The sequence below is a fragment of the Alligator mississippiensis genome, chromosome 4 (genome assembly GCF_030867095.1).
Source record: "Alligator mississippiensis isolate rAllMis1 chromosome 4, rAllMis1, whole genome shotgun sequence".
Classification (NCBI taxonomy): domain Eukaryota; kingdom Metazoa; phylum Chordata; order Crocodylia; family Alligatoridae; genus Alligator; species Alligator mississippiensis.
This window is the reverse complement of record NC_081827.1, coordinates 24,377,805-24,402,424: the sequence shown is the minus strand read 5'-3', so window position 1 is coordinate 24,402,424 and position 24,620 is coordinate 24,377,805. Positions and strand designations below refer to the sequence as shown.

At 43.4% G+C, this 24,620-nt stretch overlaps 3 protein-coding genes across 8 annotated transcripts in view; 1 reads left to right on the top strand and 2 right to left on the bottom strand.

Moving 5' to 3' along the window:
- Nucleotides 1-2,159, bottom strand: part of LOC102558740 (uncharacterized) — a 27,338-nt gene extending 25,179 nt beyond the window's left edge. Inside the window, exon 1 of the mRNA XM_059725839.1 lies at nucleotides 2,091-2,159. The gene's annotated coding sequence lies outside the window, so the exon portion shown is untranslated. The remainder of the gene's footprint in view (nucleotides 1-2,090) is intronic.
- NAPEPLD (N-acyl phosphatidylethanolamine phospholipase D) lies at nucleotides 1,420-24,620 on the top strand. 5 transcript variants are annotated; one of them, XM_014606506.3, is made up of 5 exons: nucleotides 1,420-1,796; nucleotides 11,465-11,777; nucleotides 15,606-16,252; nucleotides 17,795-17,909; nucleotides 23,442-24,620. In XM_014606506.3, the coding sequence occupies exons 1-5, from the start codon at nucleotides 1,435-1,437 to the stop codon at nucleotides 23,568-23,570; spliced, it is 1,566 nt and encodes a 521-aa protein (XP_014461992.2). In that variant the 5' UTR covers nucleotides 1,420-1,434; the 3' UTR covers nucleotides 23,571-24,620. The 5 variants fall into 5 exon arrangements, with proteins under 5 accessions (XP_014461992.2, XP_019343031.1, XP_019343032.1 ...); XM_019487486.2 differs by lacking the exon at nucleotides 1,420-1,796 and adding an exon at nucleotides 1,805-2,212; XM_019487487.2 differs by lacking the exon at nucleotides 1,420-1,796 and adding an exon at nucleotides 2,388-2,470.
- The window catches only part of ARMC10 (armadillo repeat containing 10), a 32,066-nt gene continuing 26,423 nt past the window's right edge, over nucleotides 18,978-24,620 (bottom strand). Inside the window, exon 6 of one of the 2 annotated variants that reach the window (XM_059725843.1) lies at nucleotides 18,978-19,462. In XM_059725843.1, the coding sequence (XP_059581826.1) occupies nucleotides 19,427-19,462 (36 nt within the window). In that variant the 3' untranslated portion in view covers nucleotides 18,978-19,426. The remainder of the gene's footprint in view (nucleotides 19,463-24,620) is intronic. The other variant, XM_059725845.1, reaches the window with a different exon arrangement.

The following is a 24,620-nucleotide window of genomic DNA, read 5'->3' as shown; positions in this document are numbered from 1 at the left end:
AACAGCAACCACCCAATCTTGGCAAGGTGATCTGAGTCCAGCGGCAAGGGAGAAAACTAGATGACAGGAGCCCTCTATCTTGCTGCACCCTTCTTCCATCTTTACAGCTGTTGAGATCCTGACACCTTTTTCTACCTGATCCACTGCTGTGGATTTAGGATTGGACTGTGCTTTGTCTGGAACCTCCCCTCAAGTCCTGGCAGGGTCACCCATGGAGAGCAGGAGTGTGAGACTGGACAACGTGGCTCTGAGGGTCATTGGAACGTGCAGCCCCCCCCAGGATCTCAGTCCATGGAGAAATTTAGATGTATTAATGTGAGCATAATTTTCAGGATCAAAGTCTAGCAAAGCAGCAGAGCGGGGTTAAGATCTTATCTATTTATCTAGCCATATCTGAACATTGAAACAGATAACTCACACCCTTCAGAAAACTGAAGTTTGTTAAGTGCTGCCTCTATTAAGGGGTTTCTGTAAGCTAGAGGAGTCTGTGATACTACAAGGGCCGACTGCTTGGTGGATACAGGTGTTGGATCCAGATTTCCATCCATAAATTACTCCAATGACCAAATGTCCATAATCCAAAAAACAACTTCTTCCTTATGTTACACCATAAGAGACATTTTCCTTTGTAATTCTTTGGAAATTAAAAACAGTAAGCTATAGAGATGGCAGTGGTCTTTATTTATAGCTGTGAAATATTGGCATCCTTATTTTGGTATGGACAGTGAGGGTTTTTTGCCTTCTTCTGTAGTGGGGGGGGCACGGCCCACTTTCTTGGATCTCTCCAGCACATTTTAACTTTTGTAGCGCCAAGCCACTGGCTGCCACGGTCCCCCTGCTTTACCTGTATCAGGTTAGGGTGTCATGTCTTTCGATTGTGCCAGGGCTGACCATGTAGCTTTGCTACCAAGTTAGACCATGAATTTGTGCAGGATGTTTTGGATAGGGGTGGTCCCGCTTTAGGCAGAGGGTTGGACTAGATGACCGCCGGAGGTCCCTCGCTGCCCTACTTGTTTATGATCTCTATGATTTGGGGGGAGGGGGGGGTGATACCCTTCCACAGTAAAAGGGATAGTCTGACCAACCATGCTCAAACTTTTTACTCAGCCAGCCAACCGAACGGTGCAGGCCTGGGCCACCCTGTCGCACCGTCATCTGGCCCCCGCATGAGGCGGCTGGGGGGGCCTGGTGAGCTCTGGCGGGCAGTGTCGGCAAGTGGGGAGTGCGTACAGGCGCTGTCGGTGGTGGGGGTGGCGAGCGCAGACGGGCAGCTGGCAACCACCTGCAGATGCTGGCGAGGAGTGGTGAGCGGCCACCTTTCCGCAGGGGGTGCAGCCAGGCTCGGGGGGTGCACGTGCACCCACACGCACCCCTTACATGTCGCCAATGCGCCCCCGCGTGCTGCGGTGGGCCCCTGTGGCGGCACACGCGGGCATGCCGCCCATGGGTCCGGTCCGGGCGGCGCTACTCCTCGCCTGCTGCCCCCGGGGCCAAACGATGGGGCTTGCGGGGCTGAGCGCCCCTGGCTCGGACAGCTGGGGGTCGGCGGCAACGCGTGCGGGGCCCAGGGATCCTCCGTCATCCCTGCGCTCAGCGGCGCGGGCCTCCTTCCCCCGGCTCGGGACGACGGTACGGCGGGCGCGCCGAGCAGGAGCCAACGGGCGGCGCGAGCTCCGGGCCCAGCAGCCATCGCGGGGCGCAGGGGGCGGGGCGGGGCCGGAGTTGCTGTGGCAGCCCGTCGCCGGCGGCAGCGGCCGCATGGAGGCGGCGGAGGACGGGGCCCCGCAGGCTGGGAGGTGAGCGCGGCCGCTCGTGTCGCATCGCCCTGCAGGCGCGGAGCCCCCGCGGCCTCAGGGCCACGGCCCCCCCCGCCCGCCGCCGCCTCGGCCCGGCTCTTCCCAGGGCAAAATAAAGCGCCTCCACAGATGCTCGCGGCAGCCGCATTGCAACCGCCGGGGAGGGCAGGGGAGGCGGACATTGTCCGTGTGGTCAGGCGGGAACCGGGGTGGCGCGGCGCGGCGCGGGGGGGCACCTGCCGCCCGGGCGAGGCGGCTCCTGCCCCTCGTGAAAGGCGCGAGCACACGCCGTACCTGCCCAGGGCAGCGCCGTCGTTGCTGCCACCTCAGTGTTTTTGCAGCGGGGCCCCGCCAGCATCCGCGTTTGCCATCCTCGCCCCTCTTCGCGGGGCTGTCGCCGGCGACATCTGCCAGCAGTAAGTAGGTGACAGAAGTCAGCGGACTGGTTTTATGGACCGGGCGAGACTTGGGTTGAAAAGTCTCGGAGCAGAAAGGAGCCCACAGCAGGGTGTCGGACGCTTAAGAAATGTGCCCGGACTTGGCTGAAATCCGAACAACCGATGTGAAAACGATGGGTGTCGGTGTCTGGAAATGAAACGCTCCGTCCGGCTTTCCCTGAAACGTTGTCTCGACGCGCCGAAGCCCTGGTGGCACGAAGTGATAGGGAGGTGCTGGCAAGTATGGACAAGGGATAAGAAGTGAAACTGCAGAGGGTAGTCATGATAAACTGTGGCATGGGGGAAAAGTAAGGGTTTTTAAAAAAACAACCAAAAAACAGAACAGGCCTGCCAGAGACAAACAAACTTTGTAAACCCTAATGCCCGTTTTTGAGACTTGCATATGCTTGTGGGAATAGCCAAGGAAGAAATCTGGTTCTGTCACATCTCCATCTATAATAATCTTGGTGACTAAAAAAAAAAAAAGCCATTGATTTCTTTCTCCATCTTGGTATTATTTTCAGATTCTTTCCCTGTCTGCTTGTTTGGGAATAGGAAAGCAGCAGGTGTTAATATAACAATTAGAGCCTTTGCGCATAACAGCTGCTCTAAAGTTTGTTTTCTGTTTTCTGGTCATCTATAAAATCATTCATTGCCTTGTCTTTTGTGTTTTGTTAATGACTGTGAAAGGGCAGGCTTGTAGTACGCTGGTTAGACTACCACTGGGATCCAGTTCTAATCCCCAACTCGCAGTATGATTTTAGAAAATCTCTGGGCCATCTTGCATCTAAGTGCCGCTACAGTGAAAAGAAGGATTTGACTGTAAGCTATCTGCTGCACTAGATCGGAGTTTGCTTTGTGGACATGTTGACTCTTCATGTGTGTCACTTTTTTATTTACTAGATTATAGATGTACACAAAATGTGCAAGTTCTTCGAATGTACGGGAAGATGTGGCCTTGGTTCCCAGTATCATATCATTAAATATGTACAAAGCTACATAACATGTGCTGACACCACTGAATGAAGCTAAAACATGTAGACAAATCAAAAGGAAATATAATGAAGGGAGAGAGTAGTAGGACAGCATAGCCTTGCAATAGAGAATAGGCTGGTAAGGTTCAATATGTTTTAGAGTTAAATGATGTATTTTAATAATATTAGGATGTTGGCATGTCTGAGGAGATTTGTGGGCATATTTTTTCATCCTGGAGATCTGCCCCAGGCTGACTTTTTTTAAATGTTTCAGCTAAATTTTATTATGGTTATACTATGCTTTTTTGGTTGGGGATTTTTAAAATATGTTTAAAAATGGAACTGCTTTATTGAGAAGCCTGAACATTGAGCATAGTTCCTTCTGAGAAGTTGAATTTTTTGGGGGTGTCATTTTGCGTGAGAATGTGCCTATCTGATTAAAAAAAATCTGAAACAAACAAAACTGTGGGGGAGGGAAAAATTGTTCTTTGTTTTTTTGGGTTTTTTTTTTTAAAGCTTATAACCACAAGATAGAGATGGTAGCTGAGCCCAGGTTGCAGAACTGAAGGTCCAGGTGTCAGGCATAAATGGCCTGCAGCTGATCCTGTGCTGGTGTGTAACTGCTTACAGATTGAGACTACAACAATATTCCCAGACACTGTTTATACAAACATGCTGTCTCTACACATTAGCAAGAAAAAATATGATGCGATAGCAAGCAAATAGCTCATCTGAAATATTATTTTATTAATTTAAAATATTAGACATCTGGTAATAGAAAATAGTATCTTCAGAGCATGGTATACATTCACAATATTTTTTCTATTAATTCTGACTTTTAGTTAATGAAAGAACACTTTTGATACCCTAAAATCAAATCAAGTAATAAAAGTTCCCCTCCCAAGTAAGCAAGCAATGTGCAGACAACTGCAAAGTAGTTCCAAATTAATATACCTTCAGAGTTTGACAGTTAAAAGTAACAAAGAACCTCAATCCTGTGTAGATGTATGTTGATGTTTTAACTGTGTTCCTGTGAGTAGCCCCCCTTGGAGGCAGAGACACTGCTTGCACATATAAGTGTTTATAGGACTGCTACCGGAGTCAGAAAATTATAAAATAAAAATGTGGGCTAGACTGTGCAGCTGGATCTATACAGGCAAAATTTCTTTTCTTATACAGAACCTTTTGACTTGATTGGAACTCTGTAGGAGCAGGGCCCATCATCTGTGGACATCCAGTTGCAGGTCTGCATCTGGTCCTGAGATCCTGACAGTGTAGCTAGCTAGCTTAGCTGTCCTGTGCTGTGCACAGGTGGTGTTTTCTGTTCTTGTTTCTTCTGGTTAAATTTTTACATTCTTTTTAAAAAAACAAAACAAAACAGGTTTGTCTTATTCTGTTTACACTGGACCATAGTAGCAGACTAGGGAAAATGCAAAACAAAGACAGTGCCTTCAAGTTAACATTGCTACCTGAATTCTAAATTTCCTTTTTGTGACTTTAAATGTTCCCTTAGCATTCATTAATTTTTAATTATCTTAATTTTCCAATTAGACTTTAATATTCCACCCTTTGAAATCCAAAATCATGTAACTTATTATTCCATGTGTGTAATAAGAAAGAGAAAGGGGTATATAAATAGTAGTTCCTAATTATTTTGTTCTTTGGTGGCCACTTATTTTGACAGTATGCTATCAACAATTTATTTTATTCATATTACTGAAATCAGCGTGGATATCAATAATATGTAGTACAGGAGAACCTCGCTATTTGTGGGGGACACGTACCAGAGATCCCCATGAATGGTGAAATCCACGAATACTGACGGGGCTCCCTGTCAGGCCCCACAGCTGACCCCTGCTTCCCTGTAGCACCTGGGGACTGACCCCTTCCCCACAAGTGTCACCGTGGCTGTTCTGAGTGCTGCTGCGGCTGCCTCCAGTGGCGGTGGCAGAGAAGATGATGCTGCTGCTGCCACTGCCACTGCCTCCCTCCCCATCCCTGGGGCTCCCCCATAGTCCCTGGGGACCAACCCCTTCCCCTGAGTGCCATCGCGGCTGCCTCCAGGAGGGAGAAGATGCTGCCACCGCTGCCTCTCTCCACGTCCTTGGAGCTCGCTCTCTGTCCGACTCCTGGCTCTGCCCTCCCCTGCGAATATTTGAATCCGCGAACCCGGAGCTCATGAATAGCGAGGGTTTCCTGTACCTTCTTTTGCATACCCAAGAGAGATGCATATACTACTTAAATATGTTTTCTAATAAGTTCATGTGTTCTAGTATCAACTCAGTGGTTTGTAACTTATTAGCAGTACATTCAATTATTGCAAAGGTATTGTTTCCAATCTGTGCTGGACTGAGCTGTAAAACAGGTGCTTTTTAATATGGCAAAATATTGGGCTTGGATCATGGCCATCCATGATCGGGCTTTTGAGTGATGATCCTGAAAATCCTATATTTGTACACGTTCTCCCTTGCTTTGCAGTTTAGTAATGGAAAAATCCAACACTTAAAAAGAAACCTGTGAAGACCATTAGTCCAACAGCTTGAGACGCATCCTCTCTGAAATCTGAGGCCAGGAGTGTTTAGCTGTTCTGCCATTCTGCTTGCTTTGAGCAGTTTTGAATGCTTTATAATAAACATATAGCTGCATTTATAAGCTTCTAGTCTCAAACTATCCATTAGCCACTAAGCAATTTGTGCTGGGAACAATAAAAAAAAAAATCAAACTAGCAGTAACTTTGTAGTTAAGACTGCAGGTGGGTTTTTTTTTTTTGTTTTTTTTCCCCTACGTTCATGTTTTAAAGCCCCTAATACTTGCAAATAAATTCCTTTTCTGCCTGAAACTTTTATGCCCAGTGTACCATAGGCATAAATATACCTATACATTAAATGTATTACATTTTTGTGGGTTGCATGCACTTTTGTCTTTGTATACAATCTCAGCCATAATGTTACATTAACATATGATTTCACAGTTACTGAAAATAAATCTTAGATGGTAAATTCTGCTTAGGTAATTGGAAAGTATTTTTTCAAAGAAAAATTATATTAGTTAATATCTTAACTAGTGTGATTAGTGCTCCGGCAACTTTAAGAGAAGGCAAGGGGAGGAGAAGAAGACTGCAGGTGCTCCACAGAGCAATTTAGAGAGCCACCTGACCAGAAGGGGGCTGGACTAGCAGGATATAAACCCAGGGCCTGAGCTGGTCTGGCAGTCTAGCTCTGAGAGCCACAGAGAGAGGAGCTCCTGGTTGACACCTGAGCTGGGGTAAGCAATTCTGGAGGATTGAAGAAAGGACTAAGGGGAAGAAGAGGTCCCAACAGGCCTGGGAGTCAAGAGCCTGAGATTACAGAATAGAGGGCCTGGAGCACAGCAGGAGAGAGCTTGAGCCCAGGAGGGGTTAAGTAGGCAGGGCCAGGAGCCTGTAGTCTGGCAGGAGCAGAGTTGGAAGTGTTGACAGCAAAAGGGCCCAAGTCCTATGTGGGGCAGAGAATGTAGGTCTGCACTGGGGATGCCCAGTTCCTGGGCCTGAGGCCGGAGCCCAGGAGGGGCAAATGTAAGCAGGACCAAAGAGCCTGGAGGGTCTGTAGCCCAGGAGGGCTGAGTGTAAATGGGGCCAAGAAGCCTGAAGGTCTGACTGGCCCAGAAGTGAAGCCAGGGCCCAGGGGTAGGAGGGCCACAACTGGGGACTGTCAGGGCTATGGGAGCCCATGAGTCTCAACTGGCCTAAAAGTGGAGCCAGGGCCCAGAGAGAGGGGCCAAAGACTGGGGAGCACAGCCAGAGATTGTGGGGTTCAGGCAAGGAGCCCGTAGCTCAGGATGGTTAAGAACTGGGGCTGGGAGCCCATAGCCCAGTAGGGGTATGTGTCAGCAGGGCCAGAGGGGCCATACCCTGAGAGAGGTGTTGGGAACAGCAGAGAGAGAAGAAAGGAATGAGTAATGCCCGTGAGGCATGGATGTGGATATTGGGGAGGATGAAGTCCATGTAATTAGCCCTTAAGGTGATGAGCAGCAACACCAGTGCTCGTAAGGAGATCTGACTTGGAAAACTCTGGGGCAGCCTCTGTTTTCTGAAAGTATCATTTCATCAAGGCATGGCGAGTGAGGAGGAGGGGAGATGCCCAAAGAGAGCCAGGTTGACAAGGGCTGAGGGGGCTCCTGGGGCATCACAGCCACCTGTGGAGCTGAACACAACATCCCTGATGCTGTTATACCTAACTTTGGCCCAAAGGTGTTTTCTTTTGTACTTTGTGGAAAGCTTGAAGTAAGGTTCTGGAGTTATATACATTCTGTATAGAGCTACCAGCATTCCTTTAGCTCAATATTCTGCTACAATCGAGCAGTGGTATTAAGGTAGACCAGACGTTGGGCCTCTTTCCAGCTATTGTGCTCTACATCTATATGCTGTTCTATTCAGTTACATCGCAGTTCCTAACTCTTGTCAAACCTAGGAGCTTTTTGTTTAGAAAGGGCCAAGAGTCCTTGTGTAGGTACCTGGTCAGATTTTGTTACGAGTCAAAATTGAAGCATGTTGGATTTTTCAGAATGGTTCTCTTTACCTTTTCATTAAAAGGAAAAAAAAAAAGATTTGATTTTTCTGTATCCTATTTGCAGTATCAAAAGTACTGCACAGAAAAAAATAGTTCACTTCAGAAACTCAGGGATATACTCACTACTTATTTCCAAGTGAAATACGTGGAGGCAAGAAGGACAGTTTCAAGGAGTATACAGTTCAGAAAATATATAAGACCATGATATTTAGTTTATCCAAATATCTGATTCATATGCCATTGTCCCCAAAAATGGTTCAGAGCAACTTACAGTAAAATCAATAGAAATTATAAAAACTGATAGAATATTAAAATGAAATAGTAAATAATAAAATACCTCCCTGAGCAGCAGCCCCAATCTTAACGTATCCATGAAAAATGGTTTGAAGTATTCGATCAAGTGCAAATGAAGACTTTTCTCCCTTCAAATGCTCATAAGGGTGCTAATGAAAGTCAGGTATGTGCATATGTAGAAAATACGTTGGCAGGTAGACATATGCAACTCCTTTGTGCTGTTGTGCAACTTTTGTTTTGTTAGAATGGCCGTTGATTGTTCCTATTTGTTTTGATCCATTATTAAAAGATAGGGCCAGATCAAATTTGCAGGGACAAACTTTAAGAAAAAGTAGAATTGACTGTTTGAAAGATGAATGTCATAGATAAGTGATCCAGGTTGTAGGCCTATCGAGAGGCAAAAAGGAATCGGGACTCATGGTAGAGGTGATATTTTTTTATTAGATCAGCTAGATTTGTTGCAAAAAAAAAATCTTTTTAATTGCAAGCTTTTGGGTACAAAACACCCTTCTTCAGGCATAGGAGAAATTCCTATGCCTGAAGAAAGGTGTTTTGTGCCTGAAAGTTTTCAATTAGAGAATTTTTTACCAAAAAAAAAAAAATTTAGTTGGTCACCTCTACCACAAGTACAGATAAGTGAAACACTTAAAAATGCCTTGGCCACTTTGCTCCTTGAATGCTTTCCTTAATGTAATGCCCAACCTCAGAATTGAAATTCAGTGTTCTATAGTGATTGCCTATACAGATGAATTTGCTGGAATGTGTGATTTGTGGCAAATATGTAAATTGGCCGGTCTCTAAAACTACAAGGAAGCTAAATGGGGCCAACCCCCCCCCCCCCCCCCCCCTTAATACAACAGTATTGTGGCTGAATGTTTACACGCTGAAAAGTCAGTAGCAATCCTGCTCTGTTGAACATTGGTAGATACTTCTGTTACTGCCTGGGGCCAATTTTAGTGTATTAATAGCTTGTGTCTGTGCAGGCTGGCAGAATAATGGTCAATGTGGGAAGCAACTGCATATGTCCTCGTTTCATCAGTTTTGTCATTGTGACATCACTGATAAGCCAATCTCACTACTTAGCAAGTGGTGGTTCCTATTGCAGCAACAGAGGAATCTGTTGCAGCCCTACCAATATACTAAATTTTTGTGGGTTACGTGCACTTCTGTCTTTGTATATAATCTCAGCATATAATGTTACATTAACATATGATTTCACATTTAATTAAAAAAAAAGTCTAAGTGAATTCTGCTTAGGTAATTGGAAAGTATTTTTTCAAAGAAAAGTGACGTATCTTAACTATGTGAGGAAATTTTAAAGAGCAGCCTTTCTTTTTTTTAAGAACCTGTAAATTAGTGGCTTTATTTAAAACCATCCTTTGCAAGTGCTCCTAGGCACACACCACTTGGGAATCACTGGATTAATGTACATTGCTTTTCTTATGGATACCTGAGTTCAAGCTTGATTAGCCTCCAAGTGAGTGGAAAAAAAAATTATCTATTTATCTTAAAACGCAGGATGGATGAGTTTGTGATCACGTTTTGGCAACTCTGGAACTGTAAAGGGAATCTGGAATACTGAATGGTGGTACCTCACTAGTTATTCTTTTAACTCATGCCATCAATCTTAATTTATAAACACTGAAATTTCCACTGTTTGTTTTTAAAGTATCTAACAATAACATAACTCATAGACGAACATTTCCATAAGCAGTGAGAACCAAAAGAAATGCTGTTCCAAGCATCATATTTCTGGCATGTGTATCTGTTTAAACAGTGTGCCACTGCTGCTTTAATAGTGTACTGTTAAATACACAGCTCTGGTCATCTGTGGTGTTTAATTTTGTGGAATTCTCAAATGTCTATTATTCTTATGCTTTAGATAACCAACATACCAAACAAATGTTTTCTTTAACTCTAGTAGACGATTCGCAGTTTCCTTCAAAATCAGTGTGCATGCCAAGTTTCCTGAACTGAAGCTATAAACAGTCACTTACACTTTAGGTTAAACAGTCACTTACACTTAAGGTGTCCCACTCCCCCCCCCCCCCCCCCATCTTGGAGTCCTATTGAGCTTGGATTGTTGCATCAAAATTCCTAAACTAGAAGATGCCTATACAATATGCACCATAATGATGTAACTGAAACGTGTTAGGAGCTTGGCATCTATATGCTAATTCAGAGCTGTCCAACAGGCAGCCTGTAGACTGCCAGCAGTGCTCTCCTACTGTTACATGGGGATGGGGGAGGGGAGGGCCGTGGCGGGTAGGGGCATGCGATAAGGGGGTGAGGGGTTGCATGCTGCTGGTAGAGCCTTGGGGGCAGGGGGCCACTAGTGCTTCTTGCATGACCGGGTGTGGGGGACCATGGAGTGCCAGTGCTGCCTGCGTGGCAGGGGGTGAGAGTCGTGTGTTACTGGCACTATCTGTGTGGTTGGGGAGATCCTTCAACGGGACTGTCCCTACAGTATGCATCTTAGGGGCCATACACCAGTGCCATGTGTGACCCTTGGCCATGCTGAAGTTGGACAGTCCTGCTCTAATATGTGCTACGAAACAGCTTTGAACTGTGGCCTGTGATACATCAATTTGCTTTTCTGTTTATCTACTTGCAAAATAAATTTACTACAGTAGTGTAGAAATTTAGGTACTTCTGGTAGAACAGTTTGGAGATACAAAATATGAAATTTTATGTGCTATAGATTCCATTTGCAAACTATTCAATAAGTCTCAAACTCTGGAGCTCTCAAACTAGTCGGCTCAAGGCTACAGAGATGGGATTAAATGATCTTCGGACAAATTGATTTTATTTTAATGGAACTGGGTAGACTTGATTGACTTTTTATCTCTTTTTGGACAAAATAAGTATGCCAAATGCTTCCTGTGGTCTTTGCAGCTCTATAGAATATGAAGAAATGTATTACAGTATTTAATGATATACCTTGCAAACAGAAGTATCATTATTAATGCTATGTAACACTGCATCTCTTAATTACGGAAGAAAGGTACATGTAGTCAGGTCACAAAATAATGCATAGCTGAAATATCTCAAGGATAGGCTTGCAGGATCAAATTACACCAGGCAATGTCAATAGCTTCTGGGAGGAGTTTGGTACACTTCTAAAATGTGATGTTAAGGAGCTTCCTTTTGCATACTTGGTATATAATAGGGCTGGGCTCTGAAGTTATGCATACTAGAGAAAAAATTCTGCTTGAACTACAAAAGAATCTTGTACGTACTTAAGGCATGTTTTAAGCCTTTTGTGTAATAGCAACTTTTTTTTAAAGCGTGTTCAGACAAAGTAAGTTAAATTGCAAATTGAAAAGGGCATCTTTATGATGGTGGGGAAAACTTTTGCTTTGGTGAATATTGATCTTAATCAAAGGAGATGTTAATTTAAAATAAATGTATTTTAGCTCTTTACCAAAAGATATGGATGAGAAAACAGATGAAGAACAACCTTTGACTGCATGTAACCAGTACCCAAAAGAGGCAGTAAGGAAACGCCAGAATTCTAGTAGAAGCTCCAGAGGTAGCGACTCCTCCAGGACGTCCAGGAAAAGCTTCAGGCTGGATTACAGGCTAGAAGAAGATGTAACTAAATCAAAGAGAGGCAAAGATGGGAAGTTTGTCAACCCATGGCCAACATGGAAAGCACCATCGCTGCCGAATATTTTGAAGTGGGCCCTCATGGAAAAAAATAACAGCAATATCCCATGTTCCAAACCGGTAAATTTTTGCATGCTTACTTTTCTGGGGGGTAGGACCTAATCCTGTGAAGCACTGAGAGCTTTCAACAGGCTTCTTTTAAATAGGAAATTTTCATATGCTTGTTAGGTCCCTTCTGGAGACTTTCACCAGTGTTACTTTTCCCCCCTGACTTTAAAAAAAGCTTCTTATGCCTTTCAAAAATCAAGTTAACCATTTCTACCTCTTAATGTGAAGTCTTTGACTCCATGTCCATCTGTAATTTAGAATATATTAATCTAGTCCATTCTGTGTAGAACTGTGGACTTCTAATGGAAATGCTAAGAAGTGATGTATGTATTCAATTTGTGCTTGAATTCACATGATTATGCTATATAAAGATATAATAAAAGACATCCTGATCAAAAAGGAGTGGCTGAGTCAGAAGATAAGTCTTTTCAGCATCTCAGACAATCATGAGAGTTTATACTTCAGAGTTTGAAATGGTAGCAGAGACTTTTATCTCATCTAATCAGTGTAGGAATTAATTATGATTTTTTTTTTTTTTTCCAAGTGTGAATGCAACTACTTGACAAGAAAACAAGCCTAAACATCCCTCTTTAGTGATGCTGGCTGAGGGAGTTGTTAGATCAGTTTAAGGCAATAAGACTTGGCTGCCTATTTAAGGAAATAGAAAGCTTCTGTGCAGTTGGCCTGTAACAACATTTTGAGCTGCTTTCCCTAGGATCAAATAATCTACATACTCTTTGCCATTAACAGAATATCTCATGTATGTACCCAGGGCACACTTCAAATTTGCTGGCTCTGCTTTTGGATACCACGTCTGTGCCTTGCAGTAGCAGCAGCTAAGTCTTGTGCCTTAGATTGTTTGTTTGCAAGCCCTTTGCCTTCTGGTTACATGGTGATTTGGGTTCTTTGCAGGCTGGATCCATCCTGGGCCATGAGAGCTACCACAGTGGCAGTGGCTGCACCCTGAGAAGGATCTGTAACAGGGAGCCAGGGGCTCCTGTTGTTTGCAGAGAGAAGCTTCAGCAGAGATGTCCTGAGATAGGGGTAAAACAGACAATTTTGGGCTAGCTGCAGGGGAATAGGTAGCCAGGGCCCATAGGCTACAAGTTCCCATTGAAGGGCTAGCTGCTTAGCAATAGGGCAGTGCCCTGGTTAGGCAGTGAGGCTACTGTAGCAGTGTCCAGAGGAATAGCAACAAGTTGCCCTGGAGACTGGGGGGGGGATGTACACCTGCAGTGCATCAAGGGAGCACCTGATAAGAAGGGGAGGAGCCAGGGGATATAAGCATGGGCCCCTGAGGTAGACTGGCTGTGCGGCCCTGAACTTGGAAGGGAAAGGAGTTCCTGCCAGCTCAGGCATGCCAGCTACACCCAGGACTGAGAGAGGCAGACTGGGGAGGTGGCTGGGCAGCAATATGATGTCCCAGAGGGATAATCTTTGACTTTGAAGTACTTGCTTGTATTTTGGGGTTTTTTTGTTCTACTTTATATTGGAGGACCGGATGTGGTTGATGGGGTAGATTGGAGGCCACAGGGGTGCTGCAGAGGCATCCAGTATAGAGCTCTTCCATGGTCTGGGATCCAGTGGGCTGTCTGGGGCAGAAGCCCAAAACATTTTAGAGGGCTGAGCCAAACTGAGGATGGCCTTACCCTGGGTCAGGAACACCAGGGGGTCTGGGACACAAGGCACAGGATAAGGTCGAGGACCCAGAGATGCAGAGAGGGTTGAGGCCGAGAGCTGTGTCCAGACCAGTGGGACAGTGCTGAAGGCCTGCAGCCAGAGGGAAGGGGTGGGGGCTAAAGCACAATTAAGCACAAATTGAATTCATACATCACTTCCTACAGTTTCTTTTAAAAGTTATACACAGAATGGACTAGGTTAATATATTCTAAATTACAGATGGACATGGAGTCAAAGACTTCACATTAAGAGGTAGAAATGGTTAACTTGATTTTTTTGAAAGGCATAGGAAGCATTACTTAAAATCAGAAGGGAAAATAACGCTGAAAATCTCTAGAAGTAGGGCCTGAGAAAACAAATAGAGCGAGAACAAACCTCTAGGCTTGTCAGCCTCCAAGGGCAGCCTCTTCATTACCTTTTGACATTAAGGCAGGGCAGGCAAAGCAGCAGGGTAAGACCCTGGAAGGCTGGAGCAGGAGCTGGGCAGGATTACGGCAGCCACTAGAGGGTAAAGTGGCAACCCTCGGGCACCATCCTATTACAGGATCTCATAGTATTGCAGGGTGCTGTAGCACCGTTGCTGAAAGTCACTGGTCTACAATGTGATGAGAGAAATCTCAGTTCGTGTAAAATTCAAGTCGATGATTCCATTCTTCCTTTGGTGCTGCTTAGTTCTAGCCCAGTGTGTCTCAACCTGAAGGTTTTCCAGGAGATGTGAGGAGATGCATGAGGTGTAAAGAGATAAGCATATAAGCTAAGTAGGTAAACGTAGGTCAGCGTGGACAATCCTGCACTCCCACTGTCCAGCCCTTCTACAATGGGATAAGTATATAAATTAGTTTTTGAAACTGGGTGCCACTCAGTTTACAAAAGTTATGGAGGGGTACTTCAAATCCAGTGAAGGGTGCTTCAAGTTCAAAAAAGTTGAGAACCACTGTTCTAGCCTGTCTTTAATACAGACTACAGCATCCTCTACTGTTCACTTTAACCCCCTAATTTAAGGACCTGCCCAGTGAATGATATTCTTAACTGGTCTGTCATATCTATTTAGTCAGTGTTTTGTACATGGAACTATATGACACTCAGGACACAGGCTGAATTTTTTAACAATGCAGTATATTGTTAGATCTTTTTAAGATCTAAGCAGTATTTATCCTTAACTAGGAATCTAGAATGTAGGCTTTCTGCATTACTTCCTGGTGTTGTTAATTTTTCTAAATGGCACAAAGATGATTGCCATGCTGTAGTAGTAGTAACAATAATAACATAAAGAGTTTGCTCTTCTATGTTGAGCTAGCAATTCATTTCCTCCATCTTCCAAATGCAGAATGAAAGGCAAATGGGATTTCATATTGGTTCAGCAAGATGCATATTGTCTTTCTCTAGGTGTCTAGATCCAGAGCTCATTTGCCTTTAGTTTCATATTTTGGACATCTGCCACCGCTCTTGCCTGATGGTTATGTTTATGACGACATAGAACAAGTGTGATAATACTAAAGTAAGATAAGGGTACTATAAGATTATTTTATTCATCACACTGTTTACCCTATTGTGCACTTTTGAAGGGTTTTATGCAAAATATATTACAAGCAGAAGTTGTACAGTGTTTCTGAGACTTTCCACAGGAAGATTTATGGATCTAGAATAGAATATCTGGTTCAAAAGAGAGACTGAGAATAGCTCCATCAGTGGGACACCTAGCAGCATAATGTTTCTTATAAGTATTTCAGCTTATTCCTACTAACATGTGGGAAAGGTTTCATTTAGATCCATAAGTTATTGCTCCCAAGATTTAACCCAACGGCCAAAGTCTACTAGATATTAGTAATAGTACCTATATTCTATTCCAAAGAAGCAGGGGCAAGGTGCGAGAATTTTTGTTAAGAATTCTGTTTTTCATGGAAGAGTACTATTCAAAATTTTCAATACAAGCCTGTATATCTTTGAATTGTTACAGGTTCCTTTTCACTGATAAATCCTCAAGTCCATTTCTCTTGCTCTCTCAAACATGTCCAGGGTACCTGCTTGTGCTTCCACTCTGGTTTCCTAGAAATGTAAACTAAACGCAAGCCTTGAGTTTTGTGAGTAGTATGTTGAGGAGAGTTTTGTTCCATATCTCAGTGCACTTTGCTTTCTGATTATGTGTTGTTCTTCTGTTAGGAACTTGATAAAGAGCTTCCAGTATTAAAACCTTACTTCATTCAAAACCCTGAACAAGTTGGGAAGACTGGAACAGGCATGCGAGTCACATGGTTGGGACATGCTTCAGTTATGGTGGAGATGGATGAACTTGTATTTCTTACCGACCCAATCTTCAGCCAGCGGGCTTCCCCGACGCAGTTTGTGGGTCCAAAGCGTTTCCGAGGACCTCCATGTACAGTAGATCAACTACCCAAAATAGACGCAGTGATGATCAGCCATACCCACTATGACCATTTGGACTACAATACTGTAGTGAGTTTAAATGAGCGCTTTGGTAGTGAACTGCGATGGTTTGTGCCCCTTGGTCTTTTAGACTGGATGCAGAAATGTGGCTGTGAGAATGTGATTGAGCTGGACTGGTGGGAAGAGAACTGTGTCCCTGGTCATGATGCAGTTACCTTTGTTTTCACCCCTTCGCAACACTGGTGCAAGAGGACAGCAACAGATGACAACAAGACTCTTTGGGGCAGCTGGTCTGTCTTGGGGCCCTGGAATAGGTTTTTCTTTGCAGGAGATACTGGTTACTGTGTAGCTTTTGAACAGATAGGGAAACGGTTCGGACCCTTTGATCTTGCTGCCATTCCCATTGGAGCCTATGAGCCAAGGTATGTGCGTTTCATGTTGCTTGATTTGCATAGTCTGCATATACTGATTTCGGAACCACTTTTGTCCTGTAAATGGTTTTTTGTTGTTGTTGTTTTTAATGACTTTACAAAGTACAGAAAGTGTAGATGCAGTTATCTAAATTTTATAGCACAATATAAGGCACAAGAGGGCTTTAAGGATTGAGGAAGCATTGTGGGGGGGCACAAGGCAAAAAAGATGAGGTTATCTTAAATTTATCTTAAAGTTTCTTACATTTAGTGGGTTTTACTTTTATAACTCTACAGTTGGGAGCTATTTTCTGTGATTAGAAAGTAGGGCCAGGAAAGATGACTAGCACCATCCAGGCTGAAATCCCTTTTCATACATGTACCCAGTGTTTCAGAATGGCAAGCATAATTTTACTTACCAATTTAGTTTTCCCTGCTGCAGTCTCCACATGGTTTTGCAATATCATCTAAAGTGAGAGATGACTCCTTGATGCTTGAAAGTTGTTTGTCTAGGCATCATGCTTATGGCATGGTATCTAAGCTCTGAGATTGTCTTGACAGCTCTTGAGAGAGAGGTGTTTAAAATATCAGAAGTGAAGTGCATGCAAGCTGGGGAAGCGAGAGCAGAATCAGTATGATGATAAAGGTTTGGTATTTCTTATGAACTACCAGGTTAAGAAATTCTAGCTAAGGTTCCCACCAACACGCAACGTGTATATGTCTATCTTCCACTTTCTTTTTCCCTTCCTTAAGTAACTTTAATTCTCACTTACCCCTAGGCTAGTAGTAATTTTGATCCAGTCTCAGGAATAATAGCAGCAAATTGTAAATATCTGACTAATGTAACTTTGTGCCTCATCTGAAGATCATATCTCACTTGAAAGATTACATCTCAAGCATGGGTGTGCTGAGTTAATTCAGCATTAACTCCGAAGGAACAGTGCTGTTTACTGAAGCATGCTTCTTTTGGTGCATCTGTGTTGGCAATGGTTGTGGTACTGTGAACTTACTTCGTAACATGGCTCTCAAATGCATAAACTCAAGATAGTGCCAAAACTTTCCTCCTGTATCAAGAATACTGATCAGAAGAAAAATCCCTTTTCAAAAGCCAACTGAGGGGAGTAAATGTGCTATATATACAGCTTCTAGCTTGGGGATGGGCAACTATGTTGACAGAGGGGCCACTTAATAAGTTTTGGTGAGCTGTTGGACCACACGCACACTATTTCAGAAGATATAATTTTAACAAATGATAGATAAACAAATCCTATACTAAAAATCAAACACTTGCTAGAACATATTTTAATTGCATTTCAAAAAAATATTTTTTTGCCCTGATTTGTTTGAGTAGCACATACAGAGGCTATTGCATAATAACTCAAAACAAAGTCTTACTTTGGTATATTGGGCATGTGGGAGGAGGTGTGGAAGAGGTTGTTCAGAATGTAATATGCTGTTTTGATCAAGTGAGGATATTTTAAGACCTCTTACCAGTTACAAAGAAGAGATACTGCATTTAATAGGCTATGCAAAAAACTTGTTTTATTTTTCTAGGTGGTTTATGAAATATCAGCATGTGGATCCCGAAGAAGCAGTAAGGATTCATATTGATGTTCAAGCAAAGAAGTCTGTAGCGATTCATTGGGGAACATTTGCTTTAGCAAATGAGGTGAGTTTGGGACAGTGGAAAATGGAATACAAATATATGTTCCAGTTTCCTGGGCACAAAAACAATAAAAGATCTTAATTAGTAGGGGTGCACCAATAAACGATTTTTTTGGGCCAATACCAGTGGCCAATTACTAACTACACATATTGGCCGATACCAGTCTGATTGCCAATATGCAGCCTGGCATCTTGGAGAGCAGTGTCCAGCTGGTAAGTCTGGGATGAAGGGGTAGGTGGGGCACAGATCGAGGCCACCGTGGTGAGGGAGGGAATGGGGCTGGGGCAGGGGCAGGCGCTGCCCAGTCAGGGCAGGGCACAGGACAGAGCTGCAGCTCATTCAGGAGGGTGGCTTCCACCAGTGTGTGCACCTCCAGGGGAGGCATGGGGGGCACATTTCCCCCTCAGATCTGTGTGCGGGGCAAGGGCAGGCTGCTGTGGTGTGTGCAGGGCTGGGGCTGCAGTGAGCCTTTCCTGGCAGGGGGGCTGGGCCAGGGCTGAGTTCAGGGCAGGTGGAGTGGGTGGCAGCAGTGCTGGGTGGTGGGCTATGGAAAATTTTTGGGATGGCTGGAGCTCCCCACCCCCCTGGTGCCCTGAGTGCAGGCCCAGCCAAGCCCCTCTGCCAGAAAGAGCCTGGTGCAGCCCCAGCCCCAAGTGAGCAGCAGCAGCCCACCCTCACCCTGCACACAGATCCGGGAGGCACGTGTCATCTGTGCCTCCCCCAGGGTTGCATGCAGTGGTGGCAGCCACTCATCACACCCCCTAGATGAGCTATGGCTCTGTCCTGCACCCAGGCCTGACCTGGCTGTGCAGTGCCTGCCCCTGTCCCACTCCCTCCCTCACCATGGCAGCCTCAAGCTGGCCCTTGTCCCACATATTTACCTGCCAGACACTGCACTCCCAGTTGTGTACATGTACACTGAGCTTCCCAGCAACATTATAGCCCACATCAGCCAAAAAGGCCGATTGCCAAGAATGTCAATTTTCCTTTTATTGGTGCCAATACGATATGAACCTTTTGTATCAGTACACCTCTATTTCTTGGACAATAAAAAACATATCTATAAGTGTATTAACTCTTAAGATTTTTTTATTAACTATGAATGTGTAATATTATAGCTCAGAAGTACATCTTAGTTTAGCTTTGTCTTGTCATACATAACCAAAATACATGACATTTAGTTTAACACTAAATTCTGCACTTTGGAATATCGATTCCTTTCCTCCCCCCTCCCCAGCATTTTATGATTTAGATTAAAATTATGTTCTTGAAGTTGTTTCTTTTAGCTGGTACACTTCAGGATAAGAGGCAGTGGGAGTATGTCATGGTATTGGGAACTTCTTGTTTTAAGCAACAGATTTGGAATTTCTGTTTGTTAGCCCTGTGAAAATGGCGCACACAATCTTCCTGATCAGTAGAAAATCAATGTTGCATGTTGAAAAAAGAGTTCTTGTTATATCTATGGAGTTGTTTTGGTGTCTGCTTGGCAGCCCTTTATGTAGGAACTGACTGGAGGCTGATCATATTGGTAAATAAGTCTCATGACAGATGAGCTGCTAGAAGTAAGAGCAGAAAGAGAAAATTAGACATCTAGTCCAAGTGCTCACATTCTGCAGCCATACTTTGAATCAGTAGTCTTTTGGGCCATACCCAGCAGGACAAAGGAGAACTCTCAAAAAATTTAGAGCAAAATTGACACAGGCCACGAATTCATAGAAAGTTAGGATTGGAAGGGACCTCAGGAGGTCATCTAGTCTAACCCCCTGCTCAAAGCAGGACCATCCCCAACTATTTTATCCCAGCTAAAGCTTTGTCTAGCTGGGTTTTGAAAACCTCCAAGGATGGAGCTTCCACCACCTCTCTGGGTAACCTGTTTTGGCATTTTACTACCCTCCTAGTGAGAAAAGTCTTCCTAATATCTAACCTAAACTTCCCTTGCTGCAACTTGAGACCATTGCTCCTTGCTGGGTCATCTGCCACCACTGAGAATAGTCTGGCTCCATCTTATTTCAAACCCCACTGCAGGTAGTTGAAGACTGCTATTAAGTCTCCTCTTCTCTAGACTAAATAAGCCCAGATCCCCCAGTCTTTCCTCACAAATCATGTCCCCCAGCCCCCTCAACATTTTTGTCGCCCTCCATTGGACTTTACAAGTTGTCCACATACTTTTTGTAGTGGGGCCTCCAAAACTGAACACAGTACTCCAGATGTGGCTTAACCAGTGCTGAATAGAGGGGAATAATCGCTTCCCTTGACCTACTGGCAATACTCCTACCCATGCAGCCAGGTTGCTGTTAGCCTTCTTGGCAACTAGGGCACACTGCTGGCTCATTCAGCTTATTGTTCACTAACCGCCAGGTCCTTCTCTGCAGAGCTGCTGCCCAGCCAGTCAACCCCCAGCCTGTCCTTGTGCGTGGGACTGTTTCGTCTTAAGTATAGGATTTTACATTTGTCCTTGTTGAACCTCATGAGATTCCTTTTGGCCCAGTCCTCCAATTTGTCTAGGTCACTCTGAATCCTAGCCCTACCCTCCAGTGTATCTACTACTCCCCAGCTTGGTATCATCTGCAAACTTGCTGAGGGTGCACTCTATGCCATCTTCCAGGTTGTTCATGAAGATATAGAACAAAACCGGACCCAGGACCGACCCCTGGAGTACTCCACTTGATACCAGCTGCCAACTAGGCATTAAGCCATTGATTACTACCCTCTGAGCCCAATGCTCCAGCCAGTTTTCTGTCTACTGTACAGTCCATTCATCCAGTCCATATTTCCTCAGCTTGCCTGTGAGAATGTTGTGGGAGACCATATCAAATGCTAAAATCAAGGTATACCACATTCACTGGTCTCCCCGTGTCCACAGATGCAGTCACCTTATCATAAAATGCAATTGGATTGGTCAGGCATGACTTGCCCCTGGTAAATCCATGCTGACTTCCTAATCACCCTTTTCTTCTCCAAGTGCTTAGAAATGGATTCCTTGAGGATCTGCTTCATGATTTTTCCACAGACTGAGGTGAAGCTGACTAGTCTGTAGTTCTCTGGATCATCCATTTTCTGTTTCTTAAATATGGGCACTATCATAGATCTTTTCCAATCATTTGGGACCTCTCCTGATCGCCATGAGTTTTCAAAGATGATGGCTGTGCAATCACATTAGCCAACTCCCTCCGCACCCTTGGATGCATCCCATCCAGCCCCGTGGACTTGTACACATCTAGCTTTTCTAAGTATTCTGTAACCTGTTCTTTCACCACTGAGGGCCACTCGCCTCCTCCCCAAACTGTGCTGCCCACTACAGTAGTCTGGGAGCTGCCCTTGCCTGTGAAGATGGAGGCAAAAAAGACATTGAACACTTCAGCTTTTTCTGCATCCTCTGTCACAAGGTTGCCTTCCCCATTCAGTGAGGGACTCATACCTTTCCTGATACTCCTCTTGCTACCAACGTACTTGCAGAAACCCTTCATGTCCCTTGCTAGCTGCCTTCCTGACTTCATCCCTACATGCCTGAGCAATGCTCTCATTCTTCCCTAGTTATTTCTTCAAGTTTCCACTTATTATAAGCTCCCTTTTGTGATTTATTTTACTGAAGAGTTTCCCTGCTAAGCCAAGCTGGTTTTTTTGCCATATTTGCTAGTTTTTCCTGTGCATCGGGATGGTTTGTTCCTGCACTCTCAGTACGGCTTCTTTCAAGTACAGCCAGCTCTCCTGTACTTCTCTCCCCCTCAGTCTGACTTTCCAGGGGATCCTGCCCATGAGTTCCCCAAGGAAGTCAGAGTCTCCTTTTATGAAGTCTGGGGTCCTTACTCTGCTGCTCTCCATCCTTCCTTTCCTCAGGATCTTGAACTCAATTATCTCGTGGTCACTGCTGCCCAAGTTGCCATCCAGTACTATGTTCCTCACCAATTCTGTTTGTGAGCAGGTCAAGAAGAGCATGGCCCCTAGTTGGCCGCTCCAGCACTTGCACCAGGAAGTTGTCCCTGATAATCTCCAAAAATTTACAGCAGTGCATAGGCAATCCAGGATTGCCCTCTCAGCAGATGTCAGGGTGATTTGAAGTCCCCTATGAGAATGAGGGCCTGTGATCAGGAAACGTTGGCTAGCTGTTTGAAGAAAGCTTCATTTACCACTTCCTCCTGGTCTGGTGGTCTATAGCAGACCCCCACCATGACATTCTACAATTATTCTACACAATTCTACAAGTTTTTTGTTTTGTTTGGGGTTTTTTTTGTTATGAGTTTCCTAAATTGGGAAGAAAATATTTCCTTAGCACATCAGTATTTCAGAAATATATTAAATATACATTTTTAGATTGAATTATCAGTGTGAGAGTAACTGTTGAAATAGCCCTCTAACCTGAAAGCTAGAGCTATCATGTAATAGGGGTAGTAATTTAGGTAAACACAATCAAGAACACCAAAAATGGGAATAAACATATGTAGCTAAACTTTGTTTTTATTGCTGTATCATTTGGAGATAGTGAGAATTTAGAGTGCTGTAAGTATACACAGTATTGTACTAACCATGTAAAAGATACAATTAGCTCACTTAATCCTTTATAATGACCTGTATTGTTAATAGTTGGCTAATTTTTTTATGTATCATTTAATGATAATTAAGTTTCATGATGCTATTCTATATTTCTAAAGTTTTTATAAACAAGTTAGTAATATATTATCTTGGCACTAACTAATGTAATAAAGGGAAAACTTGTTACAACACATAGATGTTTTTATTTTGAAACTAGTGGTCTGGTTGCTGAGTCACTGAAGATGTAACATAGTGCAAGCAGGGCATCTCAGACGCAACACTGCCTTGAATAGGTCATGCCACTAATAACTAAGATACTTTTTCCAGTATCCTGGATTCATGATAAATATTCTCTCAAGCCACTTCTTTATATAAGCTAAGGGAGGTTTTGTTTGCATTGAAAACTAACGTTGCCTAGAAGAGTAGTGTACATAAAGCTTATATAATGCAGCAACTTAAGAGGAGACAGGATTGAGACCACATTGCTTGTTGGAACAGTTGAAATCAACAACACAAAACGTGGGGCAGGGAAGAATGTTGTGTTTATAATGCCATGACAAAGAAGGTATCTTATTGATGCATCTACTGAGTGATAACACAATGTCTTGTGTATCCCAGCCAGGCTAGAAGCAAGTAATGACCAGGTGCTGCTTTCTTCAAGGGGTCTGATGCAATAAGCTGAGGGAGTGTGGATTTTACTAGATGCACATAGATTTACATAGCTAACTAGATGCACCTAGATGCATAGTTAACTAGGGAACATTTTTGGTCAGGCTTAACATCTGCTAGTGTGGTTTTAAGGGAGTATCTGGAAAAAAAAAACCCAAGCAAAAAGCACTAAACTTTATTGTTCACTTAAATTCTGACAAAACATAGTTTGGCTATGTTGTCAGTTATATCTAATAATGTGAACTAATTGATGTAGAGCTGGAAAGCCATCTGTAAAACTGCTATTATCTAACAATGGAATTGTATCTTTGTGTTCCCTTTACCCTACCTCTCCAGTATTATTTGGATCCTCCAGCTAAACTGAGCGAAGCCCTTGAAAGGTATGGCTTGAAAACAGAAGATTTCTTTGTCTTGAACCATGGAGAGTCACGAGACTTGAATACAAATGATGATGGATTTGAATAATAAAAAACTGGCAATTCCTTGTGAGCCTTGCTTGATTTGAACTAGGAGCTCAATTTAAAAGACTGGTGGGTTGCAAAGTGTTTGTATTTTGTTTTGGATTCTTTTTTGGGGGGGGTTGTTTTCAATTTGGACTGAATTTTTAGATTCCTGGTTTGTGTTGATTTCACAAGTAAAACCTTGCATACCAGCTTGATTTATATGATTGCTAGTTAATTGTTTATGAACTGAATGGAACACTAATGAGTGATTTCAATGCTAATTAATATAAAAGGTAGTTCTTGAAATGCCTTGTAATTTCAGCTCTTAGGAAATCACAGTTGCAATGATGAATACATTGATTCTATTTTAATCCTTTCATTATCAGCTTATATATACCAGCAATAACAACCTCAGTACAGGTCATTTTCTTTGGAAGTTATGACTGACTTGAGTTAATGATCTCCAGAGAACTGTCTCCTCCTATTCAGTCATTAATCCTCAGGACGTGCTGTGAGCTTCATTGCTTAAATACATGGGTGTTAAGGGGTGGTGTCTTCCAACACAACTGTGTTGCTAAAGCACATAAAAAGCAAAACACTGATTTACAGAATGCCTGTATGTATTTATTGTGAACCAATGAAAATTTGAGTTTCAAACTGATATAAAGAAATGTGCCTTCATAAAGAGAGATATTACTTAAGTTTGCATCATTAATGCATACAGCTATAACTGCTGGCCAGAATATCTGTACATTTTTATTGTTTTGTCAATATTTTTAAGATCTTATCATGGGCTTAAATACTTCTGTTGTTCTGAGACTTTTGCTTGTAAAATACAGTACATAAAACTGTAAAAACCCTTACATTTTGCTCCCTGTAAATGTCTTGATTCATGCTTTTCTTTGCATATTTTTAAGAGGTGTGAGCTCTTAAGCACAGAGGTTTAGAAACTTTTTTTTTTGAAGCCTGATGTTGGATTACAAAATTGTTCATTATTATACAACCTGGCTAACCCTGCCCATTTCAAATTGCCATGCTAATTTCCAAAATAAAGCCTGTTGTTGCCAAATAA